Raw genomic sequence first — 12,528 nt, forward strand, 5'->3', positions numbered from 1 at the left:
ATAAGCAAGCATCGTCTAAATACAAGACATGTGTATTCTTACTTGAATATTGGTGTGGTTTATGTATTTCTTCCAGATCTGTGCACTAAAACAGTGTGAAACTTTACCTGTGTGCAGGAGCTTTCAACCGTATTAAAAGGAGAAGTCCTGCCAAAGCTTTTTTTTTTGTTCATATTTCTCATGTGGGTCACAGAAGTGTACCTATTTCTGCAATCCTGTGACCCAGATTTACCAATAGCTTGCTGTTGGCTGACATCACAGAACCACACTGACCATATTGTCAGGATTCACCCAGATACCTGACTGGCAGCTGGCTGAGCCTCTCAGCACGTTATGAGAGCCTGATCCAGCCACTTCCATTCTCTCCACAGTCCGGTGATCTCAGCTCAGTAATGACCAAGAACTGGAGCAATCAGAGGACATATGATCGCTCAGTTCTCAGAATTAGAGCTGGTGGAGGACAGCTACAGCATCAGACCAATGCTGCAGCCATATAGGCGAGGATGTAGGTTATTTTTTTGTTTTTTTTTAATACCTGCACTTCTCTTGTAAGTTACTGCTGCTCTCTCCTTAAGAAGGATCACTAGTCGTGTATCCACCCTCCAGGAGTTTTCTACAAGCAGCCTGTAGTTGGTGGACCTGATGTGCCCCTCCCCTGCATCGCAAACAAAGTGAATTTCCTTTTTTGGCTATTAAAATGTTACTAAACCCACAACAGAAAAATCAGTCTGTATATGCAGTAAAGCATGCTTGTTATACTCTCTGTGGAACCTAAGGAGTTAATCCTTTGCATTGTGTAAAAAGGCTGTGTGATCCTGTCTTCTCTGATCTTCCTCTTCTTCCACAGTCCCCTAATTATTTCCTGATAATACAGAACTCAGGGACGGGCTGTACATGCTCAGTTTGATGTGTATTGATAGAGAGTTTTTGTTTTTTCTTGGGAGAGTTCATGTGATCAGTACAGTGAGCACACAATGAGCACTGTCCAGACAGAGGGTCAGAGGAAAATGAAAACTTCTCCTACAAGCTTTACTAGGAACGGATACAAGACTGCTATATACTGCTGAAGAGAAAAGGTATTTAGCAGTTTATATTTACTAAAATAATTTCATTTCCATATTCTGTGTACTGTGGGAGACCAGATATAGTGAATGCAGGGTCCTGGGTTTAGTAACACTTTAACCAGTTGACATCCGTGCTATAGCCGAATGACGGCCTCCCCTGTGCACACGCCCTACAGGGCGCACGTGGAACACGCTGTGATCACCGAGTCACTGAGACTCGGGTGATCACTGATCCAAGTAAGGGGCCGGTCCCAGCCCCTTACCATGTGATCAGCTGTCAGCCAATGACAGCTGATCACATGATCAAAACAAAAGCTCTGTGATTGTTTTTTTTTTCTCCTCGCGCTGTCAGCGCAAGGAGAAAAAAAAACTGATCACCTGCTCATCAGCAAGGGACATCTGTCCTGAAGAGGAGGAGGCAATAATGCCTCATATGTGCCACCAGTGCCACCTGCCATTGCCACCTGACAGTGCCCACCAGTGCAACCTTTCAATGCCCACGAGTGCCACCTATCAATGCCTACAAGTGTCACCTATCAATGCCCACAAGTGGTGCCAATCAGTGCCACCTAGCAGTGCTGCCTATCAGTGTACCAGATCAGTGCCCATTATTGCCACCCATCAGTGCCCATCACTGCCACCTATCAGCACCCATCAGTGCCGCCTCATCAGCGTACATCAATGAAGGAGAAAAATTACCTTTTTTAAACATTTTATAACAAAATAAAAAAATAAAAAAATAAAAAAATAAAAAAAAAAAAAAAAAAAAAAAATTCAATTCGGTCTTTTTACAACAAAAAATAAAAACCACAAAGGTGATCAAATACCACCAAAAGAAAGCTCTATTTGTGGGAAAAAATGATAAAAATTTCATTTGGGTACAGTGTTGTATGACCGCGCAATTGTCATTCAAAGTGCGTCAGAATTGAAAGCTGAAAATTGGTCTGGTAAAGGAGGGGGGTTTAGGTGCCCAGTAAGCAAGTGGTTAAGGAATATATTTATATGAAACTTTTTCTAGTTTTCAGAACCTTGTTTTTGTCAAATATTTGACACGTTTTAAATAAAACAACTGCAACAGGAAAATTACAATCAGCGTTATGTAGGAAAGTGTTGGAGATAACAAACAGGACATTTATGATGCAATAGGCCAAGTTAGGATGGCAAACAATGTTTTTTTTTTGTAGTGAAGTAGAAACCAGTTAATTCATATTTTTGTTTCTGGCTCTGTCTTGGTTTCAGATTTTCATTGATTTCCTATATGGTAAATCTGTTATCACTGTCACTGTGACAGTAATGAGGGGAAATCTTCCTAACAGAGCCCCAGATGGCATTAAAAACCTGACAGGAGCTCTCATCCTTTTTCACTCCTTCCAAAAAAAAAAAAGGTTTTGGGCAGGACATGCACTTTAAAACCCCTTTCACACTGGAGGCGTTTTTTTTAGGCATTTTAGCTCTACAAATAGCGCCTGAAAAACATCTCTCAATGCTCCCCAGTGTGAAAGCCAGAGTGCATTGAAATGAATGGGCGGCGCTGCCAAAGCATTTCGGCAGCATCGCTACACAGGCCCTATTAACCCTTTCTTCAGCCGCTAGCGGGGGTGAAAAGCGCCGCTAAAACGACGGTAAAGCGTCAGGCAGCTCAGTGTGAAAGGGCTTTAAATGCACTGTAATTAAAGGGTTTGTTACCACAACATTTTATATTCCTGATATGTGCCTGCTGTACCATGTACTTGTATTAAAATGTATTGTGTCCTCTTTGTATTGCTTCCCTTGTGTGAAATCCCTGGTTTTCCTGTCAGTCCTTCTGCTTTCCTATTATAAACTGACCACACTAGGGAGAAGAGCACGTCCATGGTCAGTTCTCTAGCTGCCTGCTCTCCTTCAATGATGAGACTTGTCCTGACCTGCCCCCGCTGCACAGCCCTCCACTGGGAAGCTCAGTGTACTGTTGGTTCTCCTCCCCCCAGCTCCTATGCAGCTATGAACAGAGGAAACTGAGAGAAGGTGATCACTTATAAAAAGGGGGGAAAAAAAAATGTTTCCTATACACAAATGTTTTGCCTTTCATTTCTATTTTAAACCGAATGGGTTTTTGTACAAGGTGATTGTTTACAATCCTTTTAAGTATTAAATTTTTAATTCCATAAGATTAGATTTAAATGGGTAATAATATTGAATGAAATGAAATAATACACAATATACTTCCCACTTTACATTTTTACATACCTGTTCCCTTGTTCTATGTGGACGGCATACCAGAATAACGAATATTATACCAAACAAAATGCCTAGTCCCATAATGATGAAGGGAACATTGGCTACCAATCTGGCCTTGAACAGAATGGTCCTAAGTTTTGCAGAAGAGTCGTCATCAATGAGAACCGTCTGTAATAGAATTACACACAGTTGTAATTACAGCAAAAATAAATCAAATGTCATTTTTGAAGGCCAATTTGCAAAAGACGGGAACTATAGAAATATATGTATACCAATGGGGGTTCATGTAAATGAATAAAAAAAAATGGTGCAAGTCTACATGGCCTTTGCTATTATTAGTGAACAGCCTGTTGGAAAAGGCTTCTTGGTTAGAGCTACATGGGAGATTTTCAATCACACTACTAAAATTAATAGCATGTAATTTTCCTAGAGTAGCATAACTTGTTACTTTTTCCAACTAGTTAAGAAGCAAATATTGGTGGAAAACATAATTTGACCACACAGTGCATCAATTGTGTGCCACTGTAGAATACTCACGAAGCTTACCATTGCAATCTGTTCCATTTATGATGGCTGCTGATGGCAACTAATCATTATTAATGTAAAGCGAAAATACCTGTTGATCTGTCCAGAATTGCAGTCAGTTTCTAATGCCGCGTACACACAATCGGACTTTCTGGCATACTTGGTCCGGCACACTTTCTGACGGACTTTGTCCGCCAGGACTTTCTGACGGACTTTGTCCGCCGGACTTTAAAAACGGACGGACTTGCCCACACACGACCGAACTTTCCGGCGGGCTAAGTCCGCCCGTCTTTCCGACGGACTTTCGCCGGAGTTACGGCGGACTTTCAGAATGAACGGACTTGCCCACACGTGGACAAGTCCGTTCATTTTGAACGTGACTCAGGTGCGACAGGACTAGAAAAGGAAGTCAATCTTGTCGCTTTTATCGGCGAGATTGACACCTTGCGAGCCCCGTCGCGGGGCATACCAGGCCCTTAGGTCTAGTATGGATTATAAAGGGAAACCCCTACGCCGAAAAAACGGCGTGGGGTCCCCCCTAAAATCCATACTAGACCCCGATCGGTCAGGAAAGGGGGTAGGGACGAGCGAGCGCCCCCCCCTCCTGAACCGTACCAGGCCGCATGCCCTCAACATGGGAGGTGGGTGCTTGGGGGAGGGGGGCGCCCTGCGGGGCCCCCCACCCCAAAGCACCTTGTCCCCATGTTGATGAGGACAAGGGCCTCTTCCCGACAACCCTGGCCGTTGGTTGTCGGGGTCTGCGGGCGGGGGGCTTATCGGAATCCGGGAGCCCCCAATAATAAGAGGGCCCCCAGATCCCGGCCCCCCACCCTATGTGAATGAGTATGGGGTACATGGTACCCCTACCCATTCACCTAGGGAAAAAGTGTCAATAATAAAACACACTACACAGGTTTTTAAAATAATTTATTAAACAGCTCCGGGGGGGAGGTCTTCCTCTGGCTTCAGGGGTCTTCTTCCGGCTTTGGGGGTCCCTCCGGTTCCTCTTCTCCCGACGTCCGGTTGGTTCTTCTCCGCTCTCTCCGGCCTCTTCTCCCGGTGTTCCAGTTCTTCGGCCGGCTCCTCCGCTGTCTTCAGGCCGCTCTCTTGCCAGCGGAGGTCCGGACTTCTGGGCTTCTTGGCTTTTTGTCTTCTTCCCTCTTCTCTTCTCCAGATGTTGACACAACGCTCTCTCCGGCTGGACTGCTCTCTGAGGGCTCCGTTGTGACTTATATAGGCAGAGACCCCCCGTCCCCTTATGTCACAGTCCCTGGGCATGCTGGGACTGTGACGTTTTAGGGGGCGTGGTCATCACCCGGTAAGGATTTTAGGGGGACTCCACGCCGTTTTTTTCCTGTTGCAACAAGCGCGAAATGCAATACCCTGCCCTTGCGTCGTATCTGGTCCGTTGGACCAGCATACAGACGAGCGGACTTTCCGCCAGAAACTGAGTCCGACAGAAAGATTTAAACCATGTTTCAAATCTAGGTCCGGCGGGCTTTTGGGAAAGCGCCTACACACGGTCGGATTGTTCGGCGGACTCTGGTCCGCCGGACCAAGTATGCCGGAAAGTCCGACCATGTGTACACTGCATAACTTTCTGCAGTGGGCTGACAGCGCTGTCCCTACTGCACTGAAATTCCAAGCAGCGTTGTCTGCTTGACTACATCATCACATTCCTCTCTCCTTGATGCCCAACCTTTGCTCCCTTTCTATACCATCTACCTGCTAATTCTCCCCCCTCCTGCCATTTCAGTACAGCAGAGCAGCATGGTGTTAACTCAAACAGGAAGTTAGACGTGGACTACATTTTTGGTAGGGTCAATAGGTATTTTTCAGTACTTGCAGTTTTTTAAAGTGACGTGGGAAACTGTGCATATATTGGGAGAACATACACTTTTAGTTAGTGGTACAGCCTGCTGGAGTCCAGTGTATGGCCTAGTGTGCTTGAAACACTGTACTCCAAAAAATTGTTGGTCTTTGGAGCCCCGCAGTGATATTAGTATAGAGGTGGTGCTACCCTGGCATATAGGGTGGGTGTGATCACAGGAAACCATTAAAAAACAAAAAATAACAAAAAAGTGTGTAAACACCCAAGAGCAACCTCCTCATAAGTAACAACTAAAAAATAACAGCATCACAAAACCCAAGTCTCCTCCCCCCACACACACACACACACCACCAAGCTACCCCTACAACGCCTATTGCCTACTCACACAAAAAACCTCACTCCCTCCCTCTAAAACAAACAATGCTGCGGTCCTCCCAAAGGAGCTGGGCATGAGTACCCCTAAAAGAACCCCCAAATACCCCTGCCAAAAGGTACCCGTTTGCTAATGAGGATCAGATGAATGACCGAATATTATTACTAATACTATTAACCTGATATACTGTACTCTCAATGATCTTTCTTCCTGACATGGCTTGGTGGATTCTGCCCAGGGCCTTCAACACAGGGCCCAACCATGCAGGTAGTAAGTAGAAGATGGGGGATGGGGGAGGGGACAACAAAATATGAGCAGGAGGTGAATGCATAGTTGTTTCAGTGGATGTGTGCTCGGCTCTGTTACTCATCCCTCCGAGGGGCACACTGCTCAGTTAAGTTTCAGGTTGGGAGTGAGCCACAATCTACCAGGTTAGGGTTGCCTCAAAGAGAAGTGGGTAAAGTCCTGGATGGGCAGCTGACAGAGGACACCTTATCCCCCTGCTGGTAGACACTTCCCATTCACCTCACTTCCTCACCCTCACATCGACAGGCGTTCCTAACTAGCCACCTCAACCCCTCCAGTTGCCTCACCAACACAACCCCCCTCAGCTGACTAATATTCCTCCCTGGCCACCTCATTCCCCAAGCCACCTTATTTATCCCCTGTATTGATATCCCTATCCAGGTACATCATCCCCTGCTGATAGACATTTCTCTCTGCCTACTTCATTATTAAGTTGGGAGTATTGATTATCATTATCAATGTTGCCAGAAATAACACCAATAAGAACTGGGAAAAAATAAAAGTCATTCTTACCTCACTTAGGTGCATCACTGGGAAGTAGAGAGTCTGTATATTTTTTGTGATACTAAAAATTAGAAAAAAATCTATTAGTTTGGTTCATGCCTATGATATATCGAACATTTGTGGGCTTTATGTTGTGTACTCTACCTAGTGAAACTGTATTTCAATAAAAAGGCTGCATCTGAAAACACTAAGCACTAAAGGCTCATTTACACTTGCTTTGGCTTCAACATACATTAACGGCTAGTTTACACTTGCTTCAAAAGCTGGTTAGCTTACATTCCTGTTTACACCGAAGCCCCACCGAAGCCTCACCGAAGCACCAAGCAAAAGCAAGGTGTAAACAGGACTGTAAGCTAACCATTTTATTTTGTGACAGGGGCTTAGACTGGTGTTCAGAGAGCTTTGACAAAGCGTGTTCGAAGCCATGTTTTGAAGCAAGTGTAAACTAGCCCTAATTGCTGCATTTTTCCACAGCACGCTGGACAACACTGGAGGTCATCACACTGCAGTGCACTAGAGAACTAGAGAACTGAAATGAGTGTAAACGTCCAATAAAGTTTAAAAAAAAAAAAAAAAGTAAACAGTATTGCAGTGAGCAGATTGTGAAGGTACTTTCATGTTTACATAACTGAGAAATGGGAAAGCTCATTCATTTTAACATGCATATTTCAAATAAAACAGGATTACAGCCAGGTGTTTTATTTGAACATTTCTGAATGTGTATGCAACAGTTTAGAATAGTATTTCAAGCATCTGACTTTTTTGTTTTAGGCATATTGAAAGCACTGGGGTTGGGTAGTAGCAATTACATGCATTCCTATTGAAGTCTATAGGGCTAAAAATGCCTCAAAAGTAGTTCATAGCTTTTGGAGTTCTCATATTGAATGGCTACCATTTAAATATATAGGATTTTGTTGTTTGATTGTTTTAGCGTATTAATCCTAAATACACTCAGATGTAAAAAGAAAAAAAAAAAAAAAAATGCAAATTCCAGCATTACTCTCCTACATGTAAAAATTATCTTTTTTTTGCTAGAAAATCACTCAGAACCTTCAAAACATTATAAATAAATTGATATCGCTCTCTCTCTCATAATAAATATATATATATATATATATATATATATATATATAAAATCAGAGACCCTAGGGAATAAAATGGCGGTCATTGCAATTTTTTATGTTACACAGTATTTGCGTTGTGTTTATAAAAAAAAAAAAAAAAACAGCAAAGTTAGCCCAATTATTTGTATAAATGTGAAAGATGACATTACGCCAAGTAAATAGATACCCAACATGTCACGCTTTAAAATTGTGCACACTCGTGGAATGGCGCCAAACTTTGGTACTTAAAAATCTCCATAGGCTACGCTTTACATTTTTTTTACAGGTTACCAGTTTAGAGTTACAGAGAAGGACTTGGGCTAGAATTATTGCTCTTGCTCTAACGTTCGTGGCAATACTTTACATGTGTGGTTTGAACGTCGATTATCTGGATGCGACCTCTATATGTGTTCGTGGGGACGGGGGCACTTTCAATATTTTTTTTTTTTTTTTTTACACTTTTATTACTATTACAATGAATGTGCACATCCCTTGTAATAGGAATAGTGCATGACAGGTCCGCTTTATGGAGAGATGCGGGGTCTCCTCTAGGCTGGAAAGCCTGAGATACAAAAACAAAAAACACATCTCAGGCTTTCCAGACAAATACATGGCAGTGTTTACAGTTGCCAGGGCCAGACCTGACATCACAACGTCGCGCCTGGGCTCCGGGAGTCATAGAGATGACCGGGGACCATCTGGTCCTTAGTTAGCGCTATGCTAAACTTCCGCCACCAGCGGATTCCTTCTCCAGCTCGCCGATCGCACAGGCGAGCCGGTAGAAGCACCTGAGGGGGGAGGGGGATCATCCCCTCCCGCTGCCTGTAAAAACAATCAAGGGGCTGAACTGCCACTATGATTATTTTTACAATGCAGAGAATCGCTGGCTGAAAAAGATGAGATCTGAATGATGCCTGTAGCTGCAGGCATTATTCAGATATCCCCACTGAACGTCCAGGATGTCATATGACGTACTGTGGTATGGAAGTGTTTAAAAACACTGGTGAGACATGTATTGCATTCTGAAAACATTATGTGATCGTATTCAGTATACAGTATAGCAGGCATGTCCAAAGTCCGGCCCGCGGGCCAATCGCGGCCCACGTTTCGGTTTTGAACGGCCCACCTGGTTATCTGGACACGTATATCATTTTTTGTGGCCCCCAGCAATCTCCCAGCGCCGGGGCCACAAAAGATATATATTCTGGCTGCATTGGAGGGGACAGGGAGGAGGCGGTACGAGTTCCGTGCACACAGGAGTATTTCCTGTTTACACGGCAGCCTCTATAATAAGAGGTCCCATCTCCGGCCCTGCCATTGGACGACTGTTCTGTCCATCAAAGGAGGCGGGACTTTCTATTAAAGAGGCCACCGAGATAACAGGAGTTTTTCCTGTATGTAATCTTTTGGCGCTCGTCCCGCCTCCTCCCTGTCCCCTCCAAGGCTGCAGATGAATGGGCAGGCTGCACTGATCACAATGGTGAGTCTGCATTCCTGGCAATGATGGGGGCTGCATACCTGGCAATACTGGGTGATGCATTTTTTGCAATACTAGGCGCTGCATTCCTGGCAATACTGAGGGCCGCATTCCTGGCAATGGTGGGCGCTGCATTCCTGGCAATGGTGGGCGCCGCATTCCTGGCAATGGTGGGCGCCGCATTCCTGGCAATACTGGGCGCCGCATTCCTGGCAATACTGGGCGCCGCATTCCTGGCAATACTGGGCGCCGCATTCCTGGCAATACTGGGCGCCGCATTCCTGGCAATGGTGGGCACTGGCCCTTATTTTACTTCATAGTTCTTTACTTAAAATTTTATTTTTTTTCCTGAAACTTCCCTTAAAGTGAAGGTGCGTGTTATACGCCAATAAATACGGTATATCCAAATAACACGCCCAAGCTCATCTCTTTACTCACACACAGCCACAAAGGCAAGAGAATTCGGTCGGCCCCCACACATGTTCACTTCAACAAATCTGGCCCTCTTTGAAAAAAGTTTGGACACCCCTGCAGTATAGTATTCAGTAGAATTTACTTTTTTTATTTTTTTTAGTAATGCGGTATATTGTCTCACTAGGGTGTTTTAGAAAACTATACCACATTTTAGCCACTAGATGGAGCCAACAATCATAAGAATGAATCCATTACAGCAGGGGAGGCAAGCTCGGCACTCCAGCTGTGGTGAAACGACAAATCCCATCATGCCTCTGCCTCTAGGAGTCATGCCTGTGCTTGTCAGAGTCTTGCAATGTCTCATGGGAATGTGTGCAGCCTGCATGAATGCTCATCACATTCATCCAACAAATGGATTTAGAAATGGACCCACTTGACCAGATGTAACAACAAATTTGTGAACTGTTATTTGTCCCCATTCCTGTCACATTTGCTGAGAAGCCCCGTCTGTTTGTAAATGTGAAGATATAAATTAAGATATGTGAAATTTAAAAAAAAAAAAAAAGGAATCCATATAATGAATACTAGCATTTAATGTATAGGACAGAAGATATTTCTCACAAAAGTATCAATTAGGACCTGAGCCATAGGCATCAACTCCAAATTACTTGTGCGTATGTTCTGGCTATATTTCCATCCTTTTCATGTTTACAATCTATACACATTTTCTGCTCCATTTTCCCTTTTATCAAGTTGTACTTTGCTCTGAAATAAACTATGCTGGCTCTAGCTCTTCCCTGGTCTTATTGATAAGAAAAGACCCATCTACATTACGCTCTTTATTAACCATCTAAAGATCTGTCTATAACTATAGCTAGTTCCCCTTAGTAGATAACCTATTTAGGGACTAATGGTTCAGTGCTAGAACAGGTATAACATCAGAAATACTTGCAGGGAAGCCTTATTTCAAAATCTCACTTTGAGTTGCACTATCCTTCTACCGGTGTTGCTACATTAACTTCTCCAGTGTATCCTTGGAAGGAGCCATGGTTGTCACACAGGCTGGACTTTAAACATCTTGTGCAAGGAAATCAAACCATACCACACAAAGGGTTTGTTTACACTTGCTTCAAAATGTTGCACTGGACACACTTTTTTAAAGCACTCTGAATGCTAATCAAAGCACCTGTCTCTAAATAAAATGGTTACCTTTGTTTTGGCGATAGTGCAGGTATGAGAGATCCAACAAGCAAACCGGAAAGACATCAGTTACTACCGAGTGGGGCATCATCAGAGCTGGGGGTACTACCGAGTGGGGCATCATCAGAGCTGGGGGGGTACTACCCAGTGGGGCATCATCAGAGCTGGGGGTACTACTGAGCAGATGATCTGCTGAACAGGGGATCTGCTAAGTAGGAGTATTACTGAGCGGGGATTCCACTGGACCCCTTTAAAACAAATAGAAAATCAACACACAGCGCATTTGCCAAGCTTTAAAAAAAGCATCACCAAAACGCATAAAAAAAAAAAAAAAAAAAAAAAAAGATAGATGTTGATACAGTAGGTGCTTTAATATGAGTTAAAGTCAAACCAAGTGTAAATGAGCCCAAACTCTTGTAGATAAAGCATAAATGTGGGTGTACGACCAAGCACAGTGGTACTGTACAAATCCATTAGGCAGAAGATTCAAGCACTCTAGAATTATAGAAATATCCAACAAGATTTAGGCCCCTTTCAAACATGTACGACTTGAAGCAATGCCTGTGTAATCTTGAGGTCTATGGACCTCAAGTCACATCAAAGTCAGAGCAAAGTAGTGCAGGGACTACCTTGAAGTCGCACAGATATGAATGATACTCATTGGAAATTATGGAGTACGACTTGTCATGTGACTTTGCAGTCCCAAGTCGCAGGAAAAGTCGCACAAGTGTGAAAGAGGCCTTAGTGAAGTTCATGCAGAAATAAAAATAAATAAATAAATAAATAACATTGTTTCAGACAGACACATGTCACCTTTGTCAAAGTGACAGATAAAGCCAACTGTGAATCACCTCGACAAAGGGGACCTAGCCATGTTGGCTTCTCATTGGACAACAATTTGTCTGCCATTGTTACTCTCTGTTATGTAGGGGATGGGGAGATAAACAGTTTACATATGAAATATTAGATTGTTTTCTGCTTCCAGTTTAGCTCATAGGAAGTAACAAGGACATTGCATTTTTTGCACATTTCTCTTTCCTTATTGAGAATGTTCTTAGCCTGGAAAAAAGAAAGCAAATGCAGATACCAGATCTAAGAACTGGTAAGCTACAATTTATTACATTTTAGGGTTTGGGTTTATTGTGCTTTATGTCAAAAACTGACTTCAACCTTAAAAAGGAACTGCAGTCTGCTCACATAATTTGTAATAAAAAACATCTTTGCCATTCTGAAGCTTCCCTCCAACCACTTTGCATATTATTTTTTTTTAAACATTTTAATTTAATTATTTTCACTTTAAAATATTTTTTATTATTTCACAAACATCAGAAAGAAATACAGCATCATAAAATATTGTGTATTAACTTACAATACATATCCATGTTATTATCCATATCCATGTTATTAATTTACCTTTCCTCCCCGATGCATAAAGTATTTACTGGTTTTACTATCCAAAGTTAAAACAACAAAGGCAGAATATTTAATAGATGGAAAGTTGAAAAAATAACCGA

At 43.0% G+C, this 12,528-nt stretch overlaps 1 protein-coding gene across 1 annotated transcript in view; it reads right to left on the bottom strand.

Annotated features, from left to right (window-relative positions):
- SCARB2 (scavenger receptor class B member 2) overlaps positions 1 to 12,528 on the bottom strand; it is a 118,612-nt gene that overhangs the window by 7,558 nt on the left and 98,526 nt on the right. Inside the window, exons 11-12 of the mRNA XM_073601038.1 lie at positions 6,830 to 6,881; positions 3,291 to 3,449 (exon numbers count right to left, since the gene is read on the bottom strand). Of these exons, the coding sequence (XP_073457139.1) occupies positions 3,291 to 3,449; positions 6,830 to 6,881 (211 nt within the window). The remainder of the gene's footprint in view (positions 1 to 3,290; positions 3,450 to 6,829; positions 6,882 to 12,528) is intronic.

The sequence above is a fragment of the Aquarana catesbeiana genome, linkage group LG01 (genome assembly GCF_042186555.1).
Source record: "Aquarana catesbeiana isolate 2022-GZ linkage group LG01, ASM4218655v1, whole genome shotgun sequence".
NCBI lineage: Eukaryota > Metazoa > Chordata > Amphibia > Anura > Ranidae > Aquarana > Aquarana catesbeiana.